General features: G+C 44.6%; 2 protein-coding genes across 6 annotated transcripts in view; one reads left to right on the top strand and one right to left on the bottom strand.

The window, feature by feature from the left end:
- RNF111 (ring finger protein 111) overlaps positions 1-5,174 on the bottom strand; it is a 54,029-nt gene extending 48,855 nt beyond the window's left edge. For 2 of the 4 annotated variants that reach the window (XM_035131178.2, XM_035131177.2), the window contains exon 1: positions 4,905-5,173. In XM_035131178.2, the coding sequence (XP_034987069.1) occupies positions 4,905-4,947 (43 nt within the window). In that variant the 5' untranslated portion in view covers positions 4,948-5,173. Of the gene's footprint in view, positions 1-4,327; positions 4,583-4,904 lie in introns of those variants that run through there. The other 2 variants (XM_035131180.2, XM_035131179.2) reach the window with 2 other exon arrangements.
- A 6,836-nt stretch (positions 5,175-12,010) lies between these two features.
- The window catches only part of SLTM (SAFB like transcription modulator), a 43,787-nt gene continuing 38,054 nt past the window's right edge, over positions 12,011-17,743 (top strand). The window contains exon 1 of one of the 2 annotated variants that reach the window (XM_035130872.2): positions 12,011-12,299. In XM_035130872.2, coding sequence (XP_034986763.1) covers positions 12,060-12,299 — 240 coding nt within the window. In that variant the 5' untranslated portion in view covers positions 12,011-12,059. The remainder of the gene's footprint in view (positions 12,300-17,743) is intronic. The other variant, XM_035130871.2, reaches the window with a different exon arrangement.

Raw genomic sequence — 17,743 nt, forward strand, 5'->3', positions numbered from 1 at the left:
CTAAGTTCAGAATATTGAATGCAGATCACAACAATATCAGAGGCTCCATGTTACCCATCTTGGCTGCTCATTCAGACATAAACACAGTTTTACTGGTTTGCCGCCACCCCCCCACCCTTTCTGTTTCAGGTTGGTGTGTGTTGGCTGCTATCCAACTGATGCTTTTATTAGTATTCATGGATAATCTGTTTTGCTCTGCTGTGTTATGTTTTTGTTATACTGCTGTTTTTAGGAGACTTGCCATGTCAACCCTGGTAGAAATGTGGCATGCACAATTTATAAAAAAAATTATAAAAATTTAAGGACAGCCCAATTTTCTGGTCTCATTGCTACCCCAGTTGTTTTCCCCCTACTGCCATTTTAATAGTAGCAGTATTCAGAGTGGTATATTAACAAGTACTTTCATTAATGTACTGAAGACCAAGCACCACAGCAATCCTCATCCGTTCACATTGGAGAGAGCTGCTCATATATCACCAGGATTAGTTAGTAGCACTGCAACAGTATTAGAAATTCTGATAGATAGATGGATACCACCAAATGGCACTTTAAACCTGGGTTATGGTTGCCACAATGGAATAGCTAGGTGCCGTTTTTGTTCATTTTTTTGTTTTGCAGTCGACTTCATTATCATTATCATCATCATCATCCCTATCATTTCTATATCACTTTATATTTTAAAAAACAAATCTCAAAGCCATTACCAACCTATCAAATAAAACAATCCAGAATAAAACAATGACATATTTCAGATCCTTCTCTAAGTGACTTTTTGCTTTCCCCAGCCGTCATCCAGAAATTTCCACCTGGTCGCAATTGGACCTGTGCGAGTCGCAAAACATACCTGGCACCAAGCTAATTTTGAACACTCCTATACAAACTTTACCAGCTTACCCCAATTATTTTGGGCTACAGGAGAAAAGGTGGGGTATAAATAAATATATTATAACAACAACAACAACAACAACAACAACAACAACAACAACAACAACTTCACTCAGTCCCACCAAGCATGACCATACTGTGAGCCAAAGCATCTGGATAGTGGAAGGCTGGTCCATAGTGCTATATCTCCTGCTATGGACCCCTTACGATCCTGGAGTGGTAGTGGTTGGGGGATAAGCAGATCACCACCAGTCATTCCAGTTAGCATCAGGGGATCTCTTACTATCATGTGCAAGATAGAACTAGACTATCATGTAACCCAGGGAGGGGGGAGCTTACCACTTGGGAGATTCATTCACATGAATGACACCCCACTCAACTTTGTAGAGAGAGACACAATACATTGAGTCCTTGTTAACATGATTTCCTCACCACTGTGACCCACCATTTCAGGACAGACCAGATGGCATATAGCCAGTGTGTTTAACTAACAGCAGATCCACAGCCAGACACAGTAGTTCTCTCATCCCACTCTATGCATATACAGTATATGTTGTGTATATAAACACAATATACTCTTGTACATTTGCCCTTCATAATCTTCTCACCACCTTCACTCCCCCAATTGCATGCAAAAATTGAACCTTGATTTACATTAAATTTACCTCCAACCTGCCTGGCAAACAGATTTCACAGTACAGTTAACATGTGATTCCACAAAATATATACCCTGGGAGGACAACAAAGCTTGCCAAGAACCAGAGTTGCCACATAATCCAACTTGCTACATGGCCTTTGACAATGTACAAAGATACCACCAGATATTTTATTTTGAGCGGGGAGGAGTTAAGATTGAAATGCTCTCATCCTCTCTCTGTCCTACTACATTTAGATTTCTGATTCCCACCCTGTTCCCATGCTGAAGTCGAGGCTTTCCATGTAGTTCAGGCACTGACCCACCCCAGACCAGCTCAGATTCAGCAGGGTCGGTCCATTGCATTTGTTCAAATCAAATTTCAAGCATTAATAGAAGGGCTACACATTGATAAAATAAGGACTCCAGGTCACAAGAGTAATTCACTCCTCTCCAACCTGCAGACAAATTGTGAACAACATTTGGTTTGTTAATTTTGTATACCAACCATAGCACAAAAAACCTTAAAACAAATTACAGAGCAATCTTCAACCACTGCAAATACAGTATTTCATCTTAGTCCTACTAGAACCCCATACAACCACCCCAAGTCCCAAATCCTGTTCTCCTTTTCTTCAGGCTCTCTTCACATCAGGGCCATATACTTAAGCTTTTACTCTCCATTCATCAGAAGTCCAATGCCACATCCCTACTCTGTTTTAGAATCCACATTCCATTCACAAGCAAACACTTAAGTAGGGGGATAGAATCCACTCTGAACATGTGACAGAAATAAAAGGGGCTGTGTTGAAAGTGTGTCAAGAGATACTGTATTGAGTTCACATTAAAGCATCTTGGGCATATTTTCTCTAGGGATAGCATACAGCAAGTGATCACCCTAAGTCTTGCCCTTGGGTCATTCCATATCAAGTGATCCTTTTTTTCTCTCTCATGTCATCCAATTTTTGTCATATTTTGTACACTTGTTGAATGATCAAAACTATGTTTAAATTATTATTTTTTAATCTCATCCCGTTTTTGAGTTATGAGGGTTTGAAATTTCAAAAAAATGGCACTTTTGGCCTTGCCAGACTACACAAAAACCTTAAAAGCTCAGCCCAGAATTGAGACATTTATAAACTAAAAATACCAATCTCTTCAAAACTTCATGGGCTTTAATGTGATATGTTGCATGATTGGCTTACTTTATATTTTAAAGGTAAGTTACAAAAATTTTAAATTTCAAAAGGTGATTAAAAATCATTATGATTTAAAATATCCAAAAATTGTATTACCGGTATTTAATATTTCTAAGAGCTACGTGCAAAATTTCATATTGGTATCTCAATGGGATCACATTACAAAATTGTTCTGTACACACGTCTGCCTTATGGGGTTCTATTTAGGATAAATGTGTCTTCTTAGAGTAAAATATAACTTCAGGCATTTCTTTAGAAAGTTATTCAATTAAAAGGTATCTGAACACTAATCAAGTTTTTCTTTTAAAAATGTGTTCCAAAGCAAAGTGATAGCTTGTTGTTGCATGACAGAATTAACACTTCAAAAGAATTCTTCTGAGTACTTCATTTCATGAACATTGCAACAAAATACATGGAGGAGATATATCCAATGAAAATGCTGTATTGAAACTTTTGAATAAACGTTTTTTTATTAAATAAAAATAGAAATAAATGCTTCTTATCAAGCAGAAATGTCAAATGAAGAGAGGCATTTATCTTGCTAAACACACTCATTCGTTTGAATGAATGAAAGTCTAACAGCCTTATGTAGTGATCCCATACACACTCAGAAGCAAGCACTAGTGACTTCCAGCAGGTGTTTTCACAAGTAAACCTGCACAGAATTGAGCTGCATGCATGTTTTGTTTGCTTCAGCCACTTTCAAGCAGATTCCCTCTTGCCATCTTTTTATGCCATCATATTCTGTTACCTTTGCAACTCATCTCCCCATTCCAACCACATTCTGGCTGTAAGTTTCTAAAGGCAGAGGACTGCCTTTTGTTTGGGTTCCCATACAAAGGTGCCATGTGCACCGATGGTGCTGTATTATTAATTAATCATCACACTTCATAATGGAAATGACATAAAAGACAACAATCCAGGAGGACCCATTTATAAAGCTTCATTTCGTTTTTCCACCCTCCACTTTAAGCTTCCACACCCTTAAGGTGCTGGAAGGGGAGGGGCTGCTGTATAGTCGTGGCCCTTACAACTCCCCCTCTTTCCACGCCCCTCCAACACATGCAGCAAAAGAATCTAAATTTAGATTGTTAACTTCTCAATGCAGCCACTTGCCATTTTTTTTACTCATATCGCCGACGTTCACTAGACCATCGAGGGCGCTAGACCAGGGCATAGTGATTACCAATAATTCCATTTCTTTATCCAAGATCACACAGGCCCAGCGCGGGGAGGAGGAAAGCGAGGCACAAGAGGCCGGCCAAGCCCCAGCTGCACATATTTTGCCTTCCCTCCTACCCCACAAGCTCTCACGCTGCGTGGAGCTGCCACCCTTCCGTCTCCCCCCACCCAACCCAAACTGTACACCTCTCAGGACAGGGGCACCTCTCACAAGAGCGCTCCCGGGAACGCGGACGGCGCTGCACCAGTCAGGGCCATTAGCCCATCGCCGCCTATTAATCTGCGGTCTCACACCTTCCCTTCCGCTGTGAAGCGGCAGGAAGCGAGCGGAGACGGCGGCCAGCCCCAGCCCAGGGGAGCCCCACTCTCAGGGCAGCCTTTCTCCCTCCTCCCATTCCCAGGGCCCACGGAAGCCTCCAGCGCGTACCTGAGGGCGCTGAGGTGGGCGAGGGCGAAGCGGCCTAGCCCGGCCCAGCTGGCGCCGGACCCTCCTCAAGGCTGTGCTAGGCGCGACGTCCTTCCTCTCGCCCGGTCCCCTCCTTCCCTCCCTGGTTCGGGGCCGAGGGCGCAGCCCCGAGCGGGGGCAGTTTTGTTTGCTGCGCAGCCCCCGCCCCCGGTCCTGTTTCTCCTGCCGCCGCCACCTCCCTCGTCTTCTTCTGCTTCTTCTTCTCCTCTGCCAGCCGCTCCCTCCCTCTCCCTTTCCCCCTCTCTCTCCCTCCGCGGACGCAAAAGCGCGACACTCGGCGACGCTTTACGGCAAAGCCGCCAAGCGCCACCGGGCAGCTACCTAAAGAGGGCGCGAGGCTCTCCTCGCAGCGCGCACTTCTGGAGTGCGATAGGCGACTCCACGTGCGGGTGCAGGGCAGGGAAAGACAGGGAGGGGTGGTTGGGGTTTCTTTGGTTTTTTGTTTTAAATAAGCCTAGTTAAAGGATGGTGGTCTTGTTTATTTTAATGAGTTAAAACAAAAGGGAACCCTGACAAGATACTTATTTCATCAGCCTACCTGCAACCACAGGCGGAAAGCCACGCTCTCCTCGAGCAAACATCGAAGCAGCTGAATGAATGCACACCTTGGTTTTTCTGTGTGTGCGTTTTTAAAACGACTGAATAAACGCAAAACTTATTTGCCACCACTTTCTACGCACCGTCCAGCCGAGGCATATTAGCGAGCCGGAAGTGTTTGTACGGAAAGCCGTTAAGATTGCAGCCACTTTGTCATCACCAGAGAGACGCACTAACGTCCCTCCCCACCCCCCGCTGCCGCTCCTATCACCGCTGTTCCTCAATATGGGCGACGCGCCACCTACTGGCCGGAGGAATACGCAGCGACTTGCTGCAGAGGATCAGCCTGCAGGAAGGGTTCCTGTATGCGCCTTGGTGCTGCTGCAGCAGGACTGCGAAATGGGTGGCTATGGCCCATTGTAGCGTCACTCTGACAGCCCCACACACTTCTCAGAGCCGGCTTTCCAGCAGCGAGCTGCCTTGGGTCCATGAATGGGTCTTACTGGTAGCCCCACCACCACCAAAGCAGCCTCAGCTTTCCTCCAGATGCGGGGCGGAGTAATGCTACCTAACCCACCTCGCGGGATTGTTGTGACGGTCTCAAACGATCAAAGAATTGTAGAGTTGGAAGGGACACGAGGGTCATCTAGTCCAACCTCCTGCAATGCAGGAACCTTCTGCGCAGGCACACTTAACATGAACCTCCGAAATAAGTCGAGTCGACAAGTTCTGACAGCTGGATGCTAGGAGGAAACCCCTGTGTGTGTTCAGTGGGACTCCCAAGTCAACAAAGCGTCCGCCACAATGTAAGTGTTAGTTTCTAAGACGCCTCAAAACCCTTCGGAGATTTGGATCGAGAGGGCTGCAGCCCTGTGCTGCCTTTAGGAGGCAAAGAAAAGTGAAAGGATCCCCAAGTTTCAAAATTAAGAAATTAAAATGAGTCGAAAGTGGGCCCGTATAGGGGAAAAGAGGGACGTGTAGAAACTATTAAATTCTATTTAAAATTTTAACTATTAATTTCGGAACTAGAGAACTTAATAGCCTGCACTTCATTATCCGCACGTACCAAAGCTTTTCACCCGACTGCGTAGTCTTTTCTCACAATGCTCCATGGAGTTGGGCAAAGCTAATCCTGCAGAGAGGAGTCAGAAATAAGCGTCGGTTTGCGCCACTTTAACGGCCAGCTTTCCCCCGAAGAATCCTGGGAGTTGTAGTTCGTTGCGTGGCCAGTGAACTGAGCTATTCCAGCCCCCGCACAGAACCATGGCAAAAGGTCATCCAACTGTGGACTTTACAACCCTAATTCCTACCCTACCCCACGTCTGCTCTAAAGCACTACAGAATTTAGAGGGGGTTACTCCCAGGAACTGGAGTTAGGATTTTGTGTGTGTGTGTGTTTAATGCTTTAGGGTTTTTTGTTTTTTTAAAAAAAATGCTTTATTGTTTTTAAACAAACATAACAAAACAGAAAACCAGATCAAACAGTATATAACGATCAACAACAAAAAATCCAAAATTAACACTCATTGCATACCAAAAAGACACAAAATTAAGTTCATCCTTAAGTTAATTCTAATGTGACTTCCAGTCCCCCCACTGTGGTTCCTAAGTTCCCTTTCAGTGCGCACTTAATTTTATCTCTCCTAAATTCTCTATCACTCATATTCTTCAACAATCTCTTGTTTTTAAGGATTTCCACTTTAGGAGTAAACAAAAGGGGGCTAATGTACTGTAGTTCACATTTCTTTGGAAGATTGTTAAAACATATATAGTATTTGTGTGCACATCTGTGTGTGTACACACACACAGAGAGAGAGAGATTTATTACAGTGCCTAACAAAACGGAGATTTTCAATTCTTTTTTTCATTTTTTTGCAATAATTTTTATTAAGTTTTCTATGTTCATTACATTATATTCATTACATTCATCATGGCTTTAAATTCTTAAATTTCCAATCAAATAGAAAGAAAATAAAAGGAGAAAAGAAAACAAAGGAAGGGAAAAACATAAAGCTAGAAACAAAAACAAAAATATTATTAAGTCCAATCTCTATTCGACTTTATATGTTGGACTTCCATTCTTCTTTCTTCTGTCTTCCTTCTGTCATCTTTCCCTTTTTCGCAGATATTTTCACAGTTCGTTTTAATTTTCTTCTCTCTTTCACAAATTATAAACATAACATTGAATATACATACATTATATAACCTGACTTTTAATCAATCATGTATTTACTATACCAAATTAATGATTTTCAATTCTTATAGCAAAAGGTTTTGGCTACTGCCTCCTTCAGGTGCTCTGAAGTGAACCAAAGGGTTCTTTAGCCAAGGTGGCAGTTCAAAGAATATTTGCAAGTGCGCCCTTTGCTGTAGCTTAGCAATGCTGAGCTGGAGAGGCTTTTCTTATAGGGCCATCCGTAAGGGAAGTGCAAGGAGCCATCTCCCAGAGCAGCGTTTCTCAACCGCTGTTCCGTGGCACACTAGTGTGCCGCGAGACGCTGGATGGTGTGCCGTGACGTGCGGCAACGAGAAGGGCGATTTGCATTGTCACGTGCCTGGCGGCCGCCAATACACAGCACTGACCCACCGGAAAGCAATATTTGGCAAGTGTTTCTTACAGTCATAATTATAATATAGGGCGGCACAGAGTTAAACTTTTTAACTTTTTAAATGGTGGTGTGTCTCGTGATTTTTTTCACGGAACAAGTGTGCCGTGGCCCAAAAAAGGTTGAGAAACACTGTCCCAGAGTGACCCTTCTCACCTGTAGCACCCCATTTATGGATCACCAGACCCTTCAAGTGTCTCTATTTTCCAGGGACAGTCCTGGAATTTCAGAAGCCGCCCCGGAATGTCCTGCTTTTCCTTAAAGGTAAAGGGACCCCAGACCATTAGGTCTGGTCGTGACCAACTCTGGGGTTGTGGCACTCATCTCGCGTTATTGACCGAGGGAGCCGGCGTACAGCTTCCAGGTCATGTGACAAAGCCGCTTCTGGCAAACCAGAGCAGCACATGGAAATGCCGTTTACCTTCCCGCTGTAGTGGTACATATTTACAGTATCTACTTGCACTTTGACGTGCTTTCGAACTGCTAGGTTGGCAGGAGCTGGGACCAAGCAACGGGAGCTCACCCCATCGCGTGGATTTGAACCGCCGACCTTCTGATCGGCAAGCCCTAGGCTCTGTGGTTTAACCCACAGCGCCACCCACATTCCTCGCTTTTCCTTAGGACAGGCATCCCCAAACTTCAGCCCTCCAGATGTTTTGGACTACAATTCCCATCTTCCCTGACCACTGGTCCTGTTAGCTAGGGATCATGGGAGTTGTAGGCCAAAACATCTGGAGGGCCGCAATTTGGGGATGCCTGCCTTAGGATGTCCCTATTTCCATCGAAATGTTGAACGGAATGGAGTCATGCAACCCCCGAGCCAAGGAAGTAACTACACAACCTTGAGAAGACATCTGAATGCAACCCTGTATAGGGAAGTTTTTACATGTTTAATGTTTCATTATGATAGATGTTGGAAGCCGCCCAGAGTGATGGTATAAATATTATTATCATTATTATGATTGCTGAATAAGACATCCCTATTTTCATTTGAGAAATATTGGAGGGTATGGAACACACTCCTCCCCTCCTTATAAATTCAGTTGGCACAAACTTTGCTTTGTTTTAGGTTCCAACTGAAAATGTGTCTTTTTGCCTGGTCCACAGAATGCAGTGATTTGACAGTTAATATTGTTTTAATATGTTGTCATTGTTTTCCCTTCCTGCAATCCATCCAAAGGTTTACAAACCAATCCAGGTTGTTGAAAAGTTGTTTAGATTTACTAAACAAGTATTAATTCTCTTACACAATGCAGAATGTATTAGTACATCATCATATAGCATCATAAAACTGATTATATTTTAATTATTCTTTGGCGATCACTGGTAGCTGAGTAAGATTGTCTTCCAAAAAAAACAGTTTAAACAATGAGCAGAGGCAGAGCTTCATGCTCCGGCACTGGGGGCGGAGAGCAGGTGGGGCAGGGCTGGTGCACGTTCTGGGGGTGTGGTGCACAGTATGGAGGCGTGGTGTGGCACAGCCCAAGGGGGCATGGTGCACGTTCTGGGGGCGTGGCGCGCCGCCCGCGGGCGGGGGGGCACACAGCATGGGGGGAGCAGCCGCAATGGCACCCTCGGGATCGCGCTGCCCAGGGCGAAGCGCCCCTATCACCCCCCCTCTTTCTACGCCCGACAATGAGTCTGTAAGTGACTGTGAAGGCCAAATCTGGATCCACATGTCCTTCCAGTCCCCACTGGTTTCCAGGCAGGAGATGATCACGGTGTGGGCCTTCCTTCCTCTTAGCATGTTTCTCCTAGCGTCCTGAGTTTGAGTGTCTTCAAAGCCCATGACACCCTTGGTAAAGGCTGTTCTCCAACTGGAGCGCTCGCAGGCCAGTGTTTCCCATATGACAGTGTTTATACTATTTTTTTTAAAAGATTTGCCTTGAGACAGTCTTTAAACCTCTTTTGTTGACCACCAGCATTACGCTTTCCATGTTTAAGTTCGGAATAGTTTGCTTTGGAAGACGATCATCAGGCATCCGCACAACATGACCAGTGCAACGAAGTTGATGTTGAAGAATCATTGCTTTGACACTGGTGATCTTTTAATATATTTTAATAGCAAGCCTTGTCACCGTTATGGTTTATAGAAATAATGATCACCTATGAAAATTACATTGGCTCAGCCAATCTGCTATCACGCAAGCATGGGATTTTCCATAAAAAAACACTATATACATATCAACAATTGGCCCTTTTTAAATCTTCCTATAATAATACGGTGCAGTATATTCCTAATCACTATCGCCTGTCTTTCATGTTGTCTTGATTACAATTTATATAAAAATGCAAGCTTAATTATTACAACCCCCCAACCTTAGAGCATGGGAAGTCCGCTCAAAAAATTAAAATTTGGTAAAAAAAATAAATGCAAGCTTCATCAAAACTATCTTCAAAGAGAAAAGAATATTGTGAACAAATAATTTGGATTACAGTAAATGTACTTGGTTTTCAGATGGTGGATTAAGGCCTACTAGTGGGTCATGGTCTGTTCTAAGGTGAGTCATAACAGTAGTTCTACCACCATACAAACATATGTTAAAAAATTAAGAAATGGGTCCCCACTTTAAAGTTGTGGATCAGCTGGCGATCAAATACAAATAACTGCCATAATCTGGATAGGAATTATTTAGACACCTATTAAAATTTACATAATAATAATGTAGAAGAATAAATAATTTATACTTTCTGGTGTGTGGTTTTTATAATACAGTCGTGAGATATTCATTTATTGTTGCTTTAAATCAAAGTTAAAAATGTGTATGGCTCACTTAGGATTTAAGCTGTGCAAGGCTTTATCCTGTATGCTTAAGTACAGCTCTCACTAAATTTGAAAGTGGTGTCATAGTGCTTTAAATGTGCGGTGAAATTGTGGCCTTGCTCCACACCTTATTTGAGTGCTTTGGTTTGGCAGGAATGTGGCCTTAGTCTGTGATAACGTCTCTTCCTTGCCTTGAAGGGTGAGGAGAGGAGATGAGGATAAATAAGGGAGTGATGCAGAGCCTCTGACCTTTGTGTGTCTGTACTGGAACCTACCGTACTATTTGTCCTCTTCCCTTTTGCCTTTGGTCCTACCTACTTGTAGGATGCAGACCCCAGAAGGCTGCCTGTCAGCAATTGCAACCCCCAGGGCTGAAAAAGATCCCCCAAGGCAGAGGATCTCAGGGTTCTTGTAGATCCCACAATCCTGAAGTCTGTCCATCCTTGGTGTAATGAGTGTGTGCCTGTTTGTATCTACGTATTCACACATTACATACCTGCATATATTACTGTATTTGTTCTATCATTTGTGTTCTGCTTCTTGCCAAAAAAGGCTTCCAGCTTACACACAGTTTGATCAATTGAAACAATAGATTGATCATCCTTACCTGCAGGGTTTATAATCCTGTAAGCAAGCCATGGTTAGGCAAACTAAGACCCTGGGGGCTGGATCAGGCCCAATCGCCTTCTAAATCTGGCCCGCGGACAGTCCGGGAATCAGCGTGTTTTTACATGAGTAGAAAGCGTCCTTTTATTTAAAATGCATCTCTGGGTTATTTGTGGGGCATACGAATTCCCCCCCCCAAAAAAATATAGTCCGGCCCCCCACAAGGTGTGAGACCTTGGTGGACTGGCCCCCTGCTGAAAAAATTTGCTGACCCCTGCCATAAGCCCATTGAGATTAAGCACTGTACTCTTTTTGGCACCTGTGGAAAACATTCTTCTTTAGACATGCCTACCCAGATGCTTAGAAAGTTGAGGTAATTTAAATCTGTTTTAGTATTTTAATTTTTGCACATTTTAAAGTAGGATTGTGAATTTTTCTGTTCTATTGCTCTCTCTTTTCATAAACCGCATTGAGGTTTGTTTTTGCAATCAAGCAGCGCATAAATTTTATGAAATAAATGAACAATAAATGAAACAATAAATAAAAGTCAAGGCACAAAAGGGGGGGAGCACAAAGAAGGATAAAAAACAAAAGCAAACTCAATTCTTAAAGTTAAGTAATAATAGTCCTTATAAGGACTATTATCAGACTGGAAGCAGTCTGATGGAATCAGCCGAGGTGGGAGACCTGGGGCTCCACTTATCTCCCATCACTCCTGCCTATAGTCAGGCTGCCTGGCCTAATGGCAACTGAACTCCAACAGCATTTTTGAACGCTCAAACGCCCCGCCCCCTCCACAATAAGCCCCGCTTCCCTTTCTCTCTCTTCCAATAAAGTTCAGGCTCCTGCCTTCAGGCAGTCCAACTAACCAATCCACATGCTTGGAAGACGCCACTCGCGGCGTGCGAGAGAAAAGGCGCAGCAGAAGACAATGCTCCATCCAGTTACACGCATGCGCTCAGACTCGTGCACGGCCCGCTCGCCCGCCCCGCATGTCCGCCCGCTACGCAGCCTCGGTGTCTCAGAGCCTCCTCTTGCATCCGGGTCCTTCCTGACCGCTACTCGCCAATAGGCGAGGAGGCGAGAGGAGTGCGCGTGCGCTCTCGAGGGCCGGCCTGGCTCATTCTGTGGCTGAGGGGGAGGGGCGCTGCATTGTGCGAGCTGCAGAAGCGACAGCAAAATGGCCGCTGCGCCGTCTGGGGCCGCCGCCTCCTCCTTCGCCTCCCCATCCCCCTCGGCTACTGCCGCCTCTTCTTCCTCCTCCGCCTCTTCGGCCAGCGGCGCCCCGGGCCCCAACCAGACGCCGATGGAAAGCAAGAAAATCACGGAGCTGCGTGTTATCGACCTCAAGTCGGAGCTGAAGCGCCGCAACCTGGACGTGGCCGGCGTCAAGACCGTCCTCATCGCTCGCCTCAAGCAGGTGAGGAGGAGCGGGGTAGGCCGCGGGCCCTGCAGCCAAGCGCCGACCTGGCCTCGAGGGAGCGGGTAGGACGCGGGGCCTCCGTGAGCGCCCGGTTAGCCTTCCCTCCCCGCCCTCTCCCTCTCTTCGGCGCTCGGCGTCCTTCCGATCCCTCCTAACCGCCTTCCAACGGGGCAGCGCTGCAGGCGGCGGGCGGAAGGTTTTCCCGCGTCCCGTGAAGGCTTTTCTTCGTTTGTCCCCGCATTTGCAGGCTGATAGCGCATTTCTCGCTTTGGGGACGCCGTAGGGTTTGATAGGGCTTTTAAAAAAACTATTTCGAGAGATCTATTTGTAGGCGGTTCTGTGGCAATGGCTGTTCTGGATCCTGCCTTGAGATCTATTATAGGGCAGCCGATAAAAAATGTGCTTAATAAAACAAATAGGTAAAATTGAAAGTGAAGGAAGGAGGCGGGAAACCCTCAACAGTCAGCGAAGGAGAGAGGGCATGTGTGGAGTTGAGTTTGTGCTCAGCTAAGTCACGATGCATCTTCGTTTTCTGCATAGTGGTGGTCTCTCCGCCCCGCCCCCCCCCAAAAAATTTGCTCCGCACAACAACCCTTGTGAGGTGAATCAGACCAGCAGTTAATGACTGGCTCAAGCTCTTCCAGTGAACTTGATGGCTAAGTGAGGATTTGAACCTGGCTGGTCTGACTTGTCAAACCATTATTCCATGTTGTCTCCTGAGAATAATCGCATATGGCTGTGCATTTATAATTCAGTAAATGTTGTTCATACCACACTTATTTTGAAAGTTCTGCATTGGCTGCCTTATCACTTCTGGGTTTCGCTTAAGGTGTTCATGGTCTTTAACTTTTAAAACTTTAAAAGATCTGGGACACAAATTCATGAAGCAGCACCTTTTCACATACTGTACCAGCTTGCCCATATCTTGAGAAGAGGCCTGCTCCAAGTTCCTGCTTTCACCATGATTCTACAATAGAGAATCACAAACGAGAGTGATGTTTTCTCTAGTGGTATCCCAGATTTTTTTTAGACACCATATGAAAACATTTCTATATGCTCGGGCATTTTAGATTAGATGGGATATTTTGTTTTGTTTTATTGAATGTTATTAGATTTGCTTTTGGTTTTAAAATGGATTTTTATATTGAATGAAATTTATTTACTCTTTCTACACCATTATGGGGGACATGGGTGGCGCTGTGGGTTAAACCACAGAGCTTAGGGCTTGCCGATCAGAAGGTCGGCGGTTCAAATCCCCGGGATGGGCTGAGCTCCTGTTGCTCGGTCCCTGCTCCTGCCAATCTTGCAGTGCAGTTCGAAAGCACATAAAAGTGCAAGTAGATAAATAGGTACTACTACAGCGGGAAGGTAAACGGTGTTTCCGTGTGCTGCTCTGGTTCGCGAGAAGCGGCTTTGTCATGCTGGCCACATGACCCGGAAGCTGTACGCTGCCGCTCCCTTGACCAATAAAGCGAGATGAGCGCCGCAACCCCAGAGTCGTCTGCGACTGGACCTAATGGTCAGGGGTCCCTTTACCTTTACACCACTATGGAATTTTTTAACGAAGGGTTGTTAAATATTTGAAATAAAGTAAAATCTTGTTTGTTAGGTTCTCAAAGGCCTATTGTAGTTTAATGTTCGTACAGCACTTATAAATGTTGGGGGCTTCCTAAATAATCAGGTTATATCTTCAACCCTTGGCATATTTAAGAAAATCACAGGTTTGTCTCCATGACAGTTATCCTGCTACAAGTTGTTTCTTGTACCTGAAGGCATATGTAGTGAAAGTTCTGTTAATCACTAATTGCTGTTAATGTTTTCTTGACCGATTTTTAATTTGCAAACTGTTGAATCCTGTACTGCTGTACCCCCATTTCTTCACAGTTGTTACCCTACTTGCAGATGTCATAATTCCCGAGTCTCAGTTCTTTTGCCCAAGGCACAGAACAAGGGCAGCTCCATAGGTTGAGTGTTAGATTCATTGATTTATTTAAGAACACTTTTAACCCATTCTTCATTGATGGGCAATCTCAGAGTGGTGTACAGTAAAACAAATTAAAATTGCAGATAGACAGCTTAGTCTAATCACAGGGTAGGCAAAACCAACACCTAAGCATTAGTAAAACAAGAATCAAAAGAAAGTCAGAAATAACCCTCCTGCTTAACAAAACCTGTGCAAACAAATAATACTTTTAGCTAGCAATGAAAAAAGAATTTGTGCCAGCCATAACGATGGCATTCCACAACCATGACACCTCTACAGAAAATGTCCTTGTATGCTGTCTGTATGGCATAATCAACATGTTACAGGTGTGAGCTGAAACTCAGTGACTTGCCCCTCACCTTTGAACACAGATCATATATTGTTTTCAAGATGAACATGAATAAACTGTGATTAAAATACCAGATTAAATGTGTTGGGTATGGCCAGGAGATTTAGTCCCCCTCCCCCCTGCTCATCCCACGCATTTATTTTCCGCCCAGGACTACAATTGTTTCAAGTACGTACTAGATTGGTTTAACTTTGTTGGGCACAGGTGTCATCATTTAGTTGCAGAGAATCTACTGGGACTAACAGGGCTGCTGCATGACGTGTGCAGCTATCCTGTACCTGTGGAATTGCTTGGACTGTACCTGGGTCTCATATCCATGCATAACAGACTCTCGGCACAATTATGGTAGTCGGTCTGCTCAGTCTTGTTCATGTTCATTCAGAAGTCTCGTTCACTTCTAAGCAGTGATGTGGGTGGAAGATTTTATCAAAGGAGCAATTTCCAGAGCTTTATTTTTCCACGGTAAAAAAAATACTTAATAGTTTATTTGGTAACACTACATGGTTGCCATTTGCAAATAAATTTTAGGCAACCTTGGCAATTCCAAAGTTTTTAATTTGAGTACAAAATACAAGTAAAATATCCAAATACTACTTGGGGGGGGGGAGGCTGTGACCATCATTCTTGATGATTGGCCATGCAGACTGGGGCTTTAAGGGAAAACATGCTGTGCTTGTATTATTTAATTATCATCATTATTATTGTCATTCTGTGCTACTTTTCCTCTCATAGGAGGAAGCTCAGTATAGCGTAGTTTACAGCATAGTAAAATTTGATCTTAAGAAATCATGTTATAAAGCTACATATCTTGACAAAAACACCTAACTCATCCCAGGGACATTTAAATTTCTTGTGATGATGCTGGTATGATCCTGTTCAATAAAATTTCTGTAGCAGTCAATCCATGAGGTCTCTCAGTTACCCCTTTATATATTTTCATTGGAATGAAATCCAAGGATACTTTGCAGGAGAAACTGGAGAAGGAGAGAAACCCGCACATGGTTAGGCAGCTTAAGTCACATTGAACTCAGTGACAAAGGTGTACAGTACCTAGGGTCGTTTGCACCCTTGCCAAGGAGTGATATCTGCACCCCCCCTCCCAAAAAAATAACTTCTCCAATTTTTGATCTCACCACTTAATGAACATACATTTAAGCTGGCTGGGGAAGGGACCCCAAGGGTCGTTTTGTCCAACCCCCTGCAATGCAGGATTTTTTATTTTTGTATCTCATTGCCATTCAACTCCTGTCTTATAATTTTCTCCTTTGTACAGTAAGTTTTTTAAATGGTTATTAAGGAAATGATTACTTTTCTCCTTCCAAGTACAGCAGAAAAGTTGTCCAAATATAAACAGTTAACTTATTAAACCTCACCATAATTTCATAATTATCTGTCTATGTATTTCTATTAGTAATAATAATAATAATAATAATAATAATTTATTATTTATACCCCGCCCATCTGGCCAGGTTCCCCCAGCCACTCTGGGCGGCTTCCAACAAAACAGAAATTCTAAAATACAGAAATCCATCAAACATTAAAAGCTTCCCTAAACAGGGCTGCCTTGAGATGCCTTCTAAAGGTCTGGTAATTGTTGTTCTCTTTGACCTCTAGTGGGAGGGCATTCCACAGGGTGGGTGCCACTACCGAGAAGGCCCTCTGCCTGGTTCCCTGTAACTTGGCTTCTCGTAGTGAGGGAACCGCCAGAAGGCCCTCGGAGCTGGACCTCAGTGTCTGGGCAGAACGATGGGGGTGGAGACGGTCCTTCAGGTATACTGGAACGAGGCCGTTTAGGGCTTTAAAGGTCAACACCAACACTTTGAATTGTGCTCGGAAATGCACTGGGAGCCAATGTAGGTCTTTCAGGACCGGTGTTATGTGGTCTCGGCAGCTGCTCCCAGTCACCAGTCTAGCTGCCGCATTCTGGATTAGTTGTAGTTTCTGGGTCACCTTCAAAGGTAGCCCCACGTAGAGTAGTATAATCAAATCAGTAATTTTTGATATAACTGTGAAACTACTCTGAAAATTTATTATTCCAAAAATGAAACTTTCATCTGTTTGTAAATATTAAGATTATACCAGCAAGAATGAGTCTCTGTAAAAAAAAATATGACTTAAATCAAGTTTTACTGACCAGTGATTTAAATCAAGACTTACTGACTAGTGATTTAAATCGATTTGATTTAAATCGATTTGATTTAAATCAAATCCACCCTACAGTAAAGCAATGCCGCTTTTCTCCCATTGCTTTTCATTTCTTCTCATAGTATTTTTGCTGGCTTGCCTGGAAAAATAAAGGTTTGCTCCCTTTATTTGGATTCTGCTACATCGTTTTTTTCTAGGAATGCTGGTTGAGCACGGGGGTGGGGAGAGCAAACTGGAAATCATGACAAAAAGGAGGGGTTTTTTTGCTGGTGGTGGGGACGTCCTACCTGTGTACCTGCCCGTTCTGAAGTTTGATTTTGGGTATCTGGTGGTGTATCTGGTATGCAGGGAACAGTGTAAGTCAGGGGTCCCCAAACTACGGCCCCCGGGCCGGATGCGGCCCAATCGGCCTTCCAATCCGGCCCGCGACGAGCCCCGCCGCCCGCTGCCGCCGCCCGCTCTCACGGCGCGCGGCGCAGCGGCGATCTAAAAAATCGGCAAAAAATCGCCGAAAATCCTTTGTGCGCATGCGTATGGGCCTCTCCCGACCCGGAAGAGGTCATTTCTGGTGCACTTCCGGGTCGGGGGAGGCCCATACGCATGCGCACAAGCGATTTTCGGCGATTTTTTTCCTGCCCGTGTGCATGTGCGCATGCGCACGGGCGCGCACTCCCCCGCCCTCCGGCCCGCTGCGCGCGCACTCCCCTGCCCTCCGGCCCACCGCGCGGTCGGCGCGGCGGGCACCGGCCCGCCGCGCGATAAGTCTGGGGACCCCTGGTGTAAGTGTTTCTACTGTATTTTGAAAAAAAGAAACCCATTCTGGTCTAATTCTTTGTTCTGGTCCTGCCCATTTGTGACTGATATTTACTGGATGTGTTGTCGTCTGCTTTTTGAACCTAAGTCTGCAGCATGAGACAGAGCATCTTTCTAACCCTTCTTGGAGATGACACCATGTTGTTTGGT

The sequence above is a fragment of the Zootoca vivipara genome, chromosome 14 (genome assembly GCF_963506605.1).
Source record: "Zootoca vivipara chromosome 14, rZooViv1.1, whole genome shotgun sequence".
NCBI lineage: Eukaryota > Metazoa > Chordata > Lepidosauria > Squamata > Lacertidae > Zootoca > Zootoca vivipara.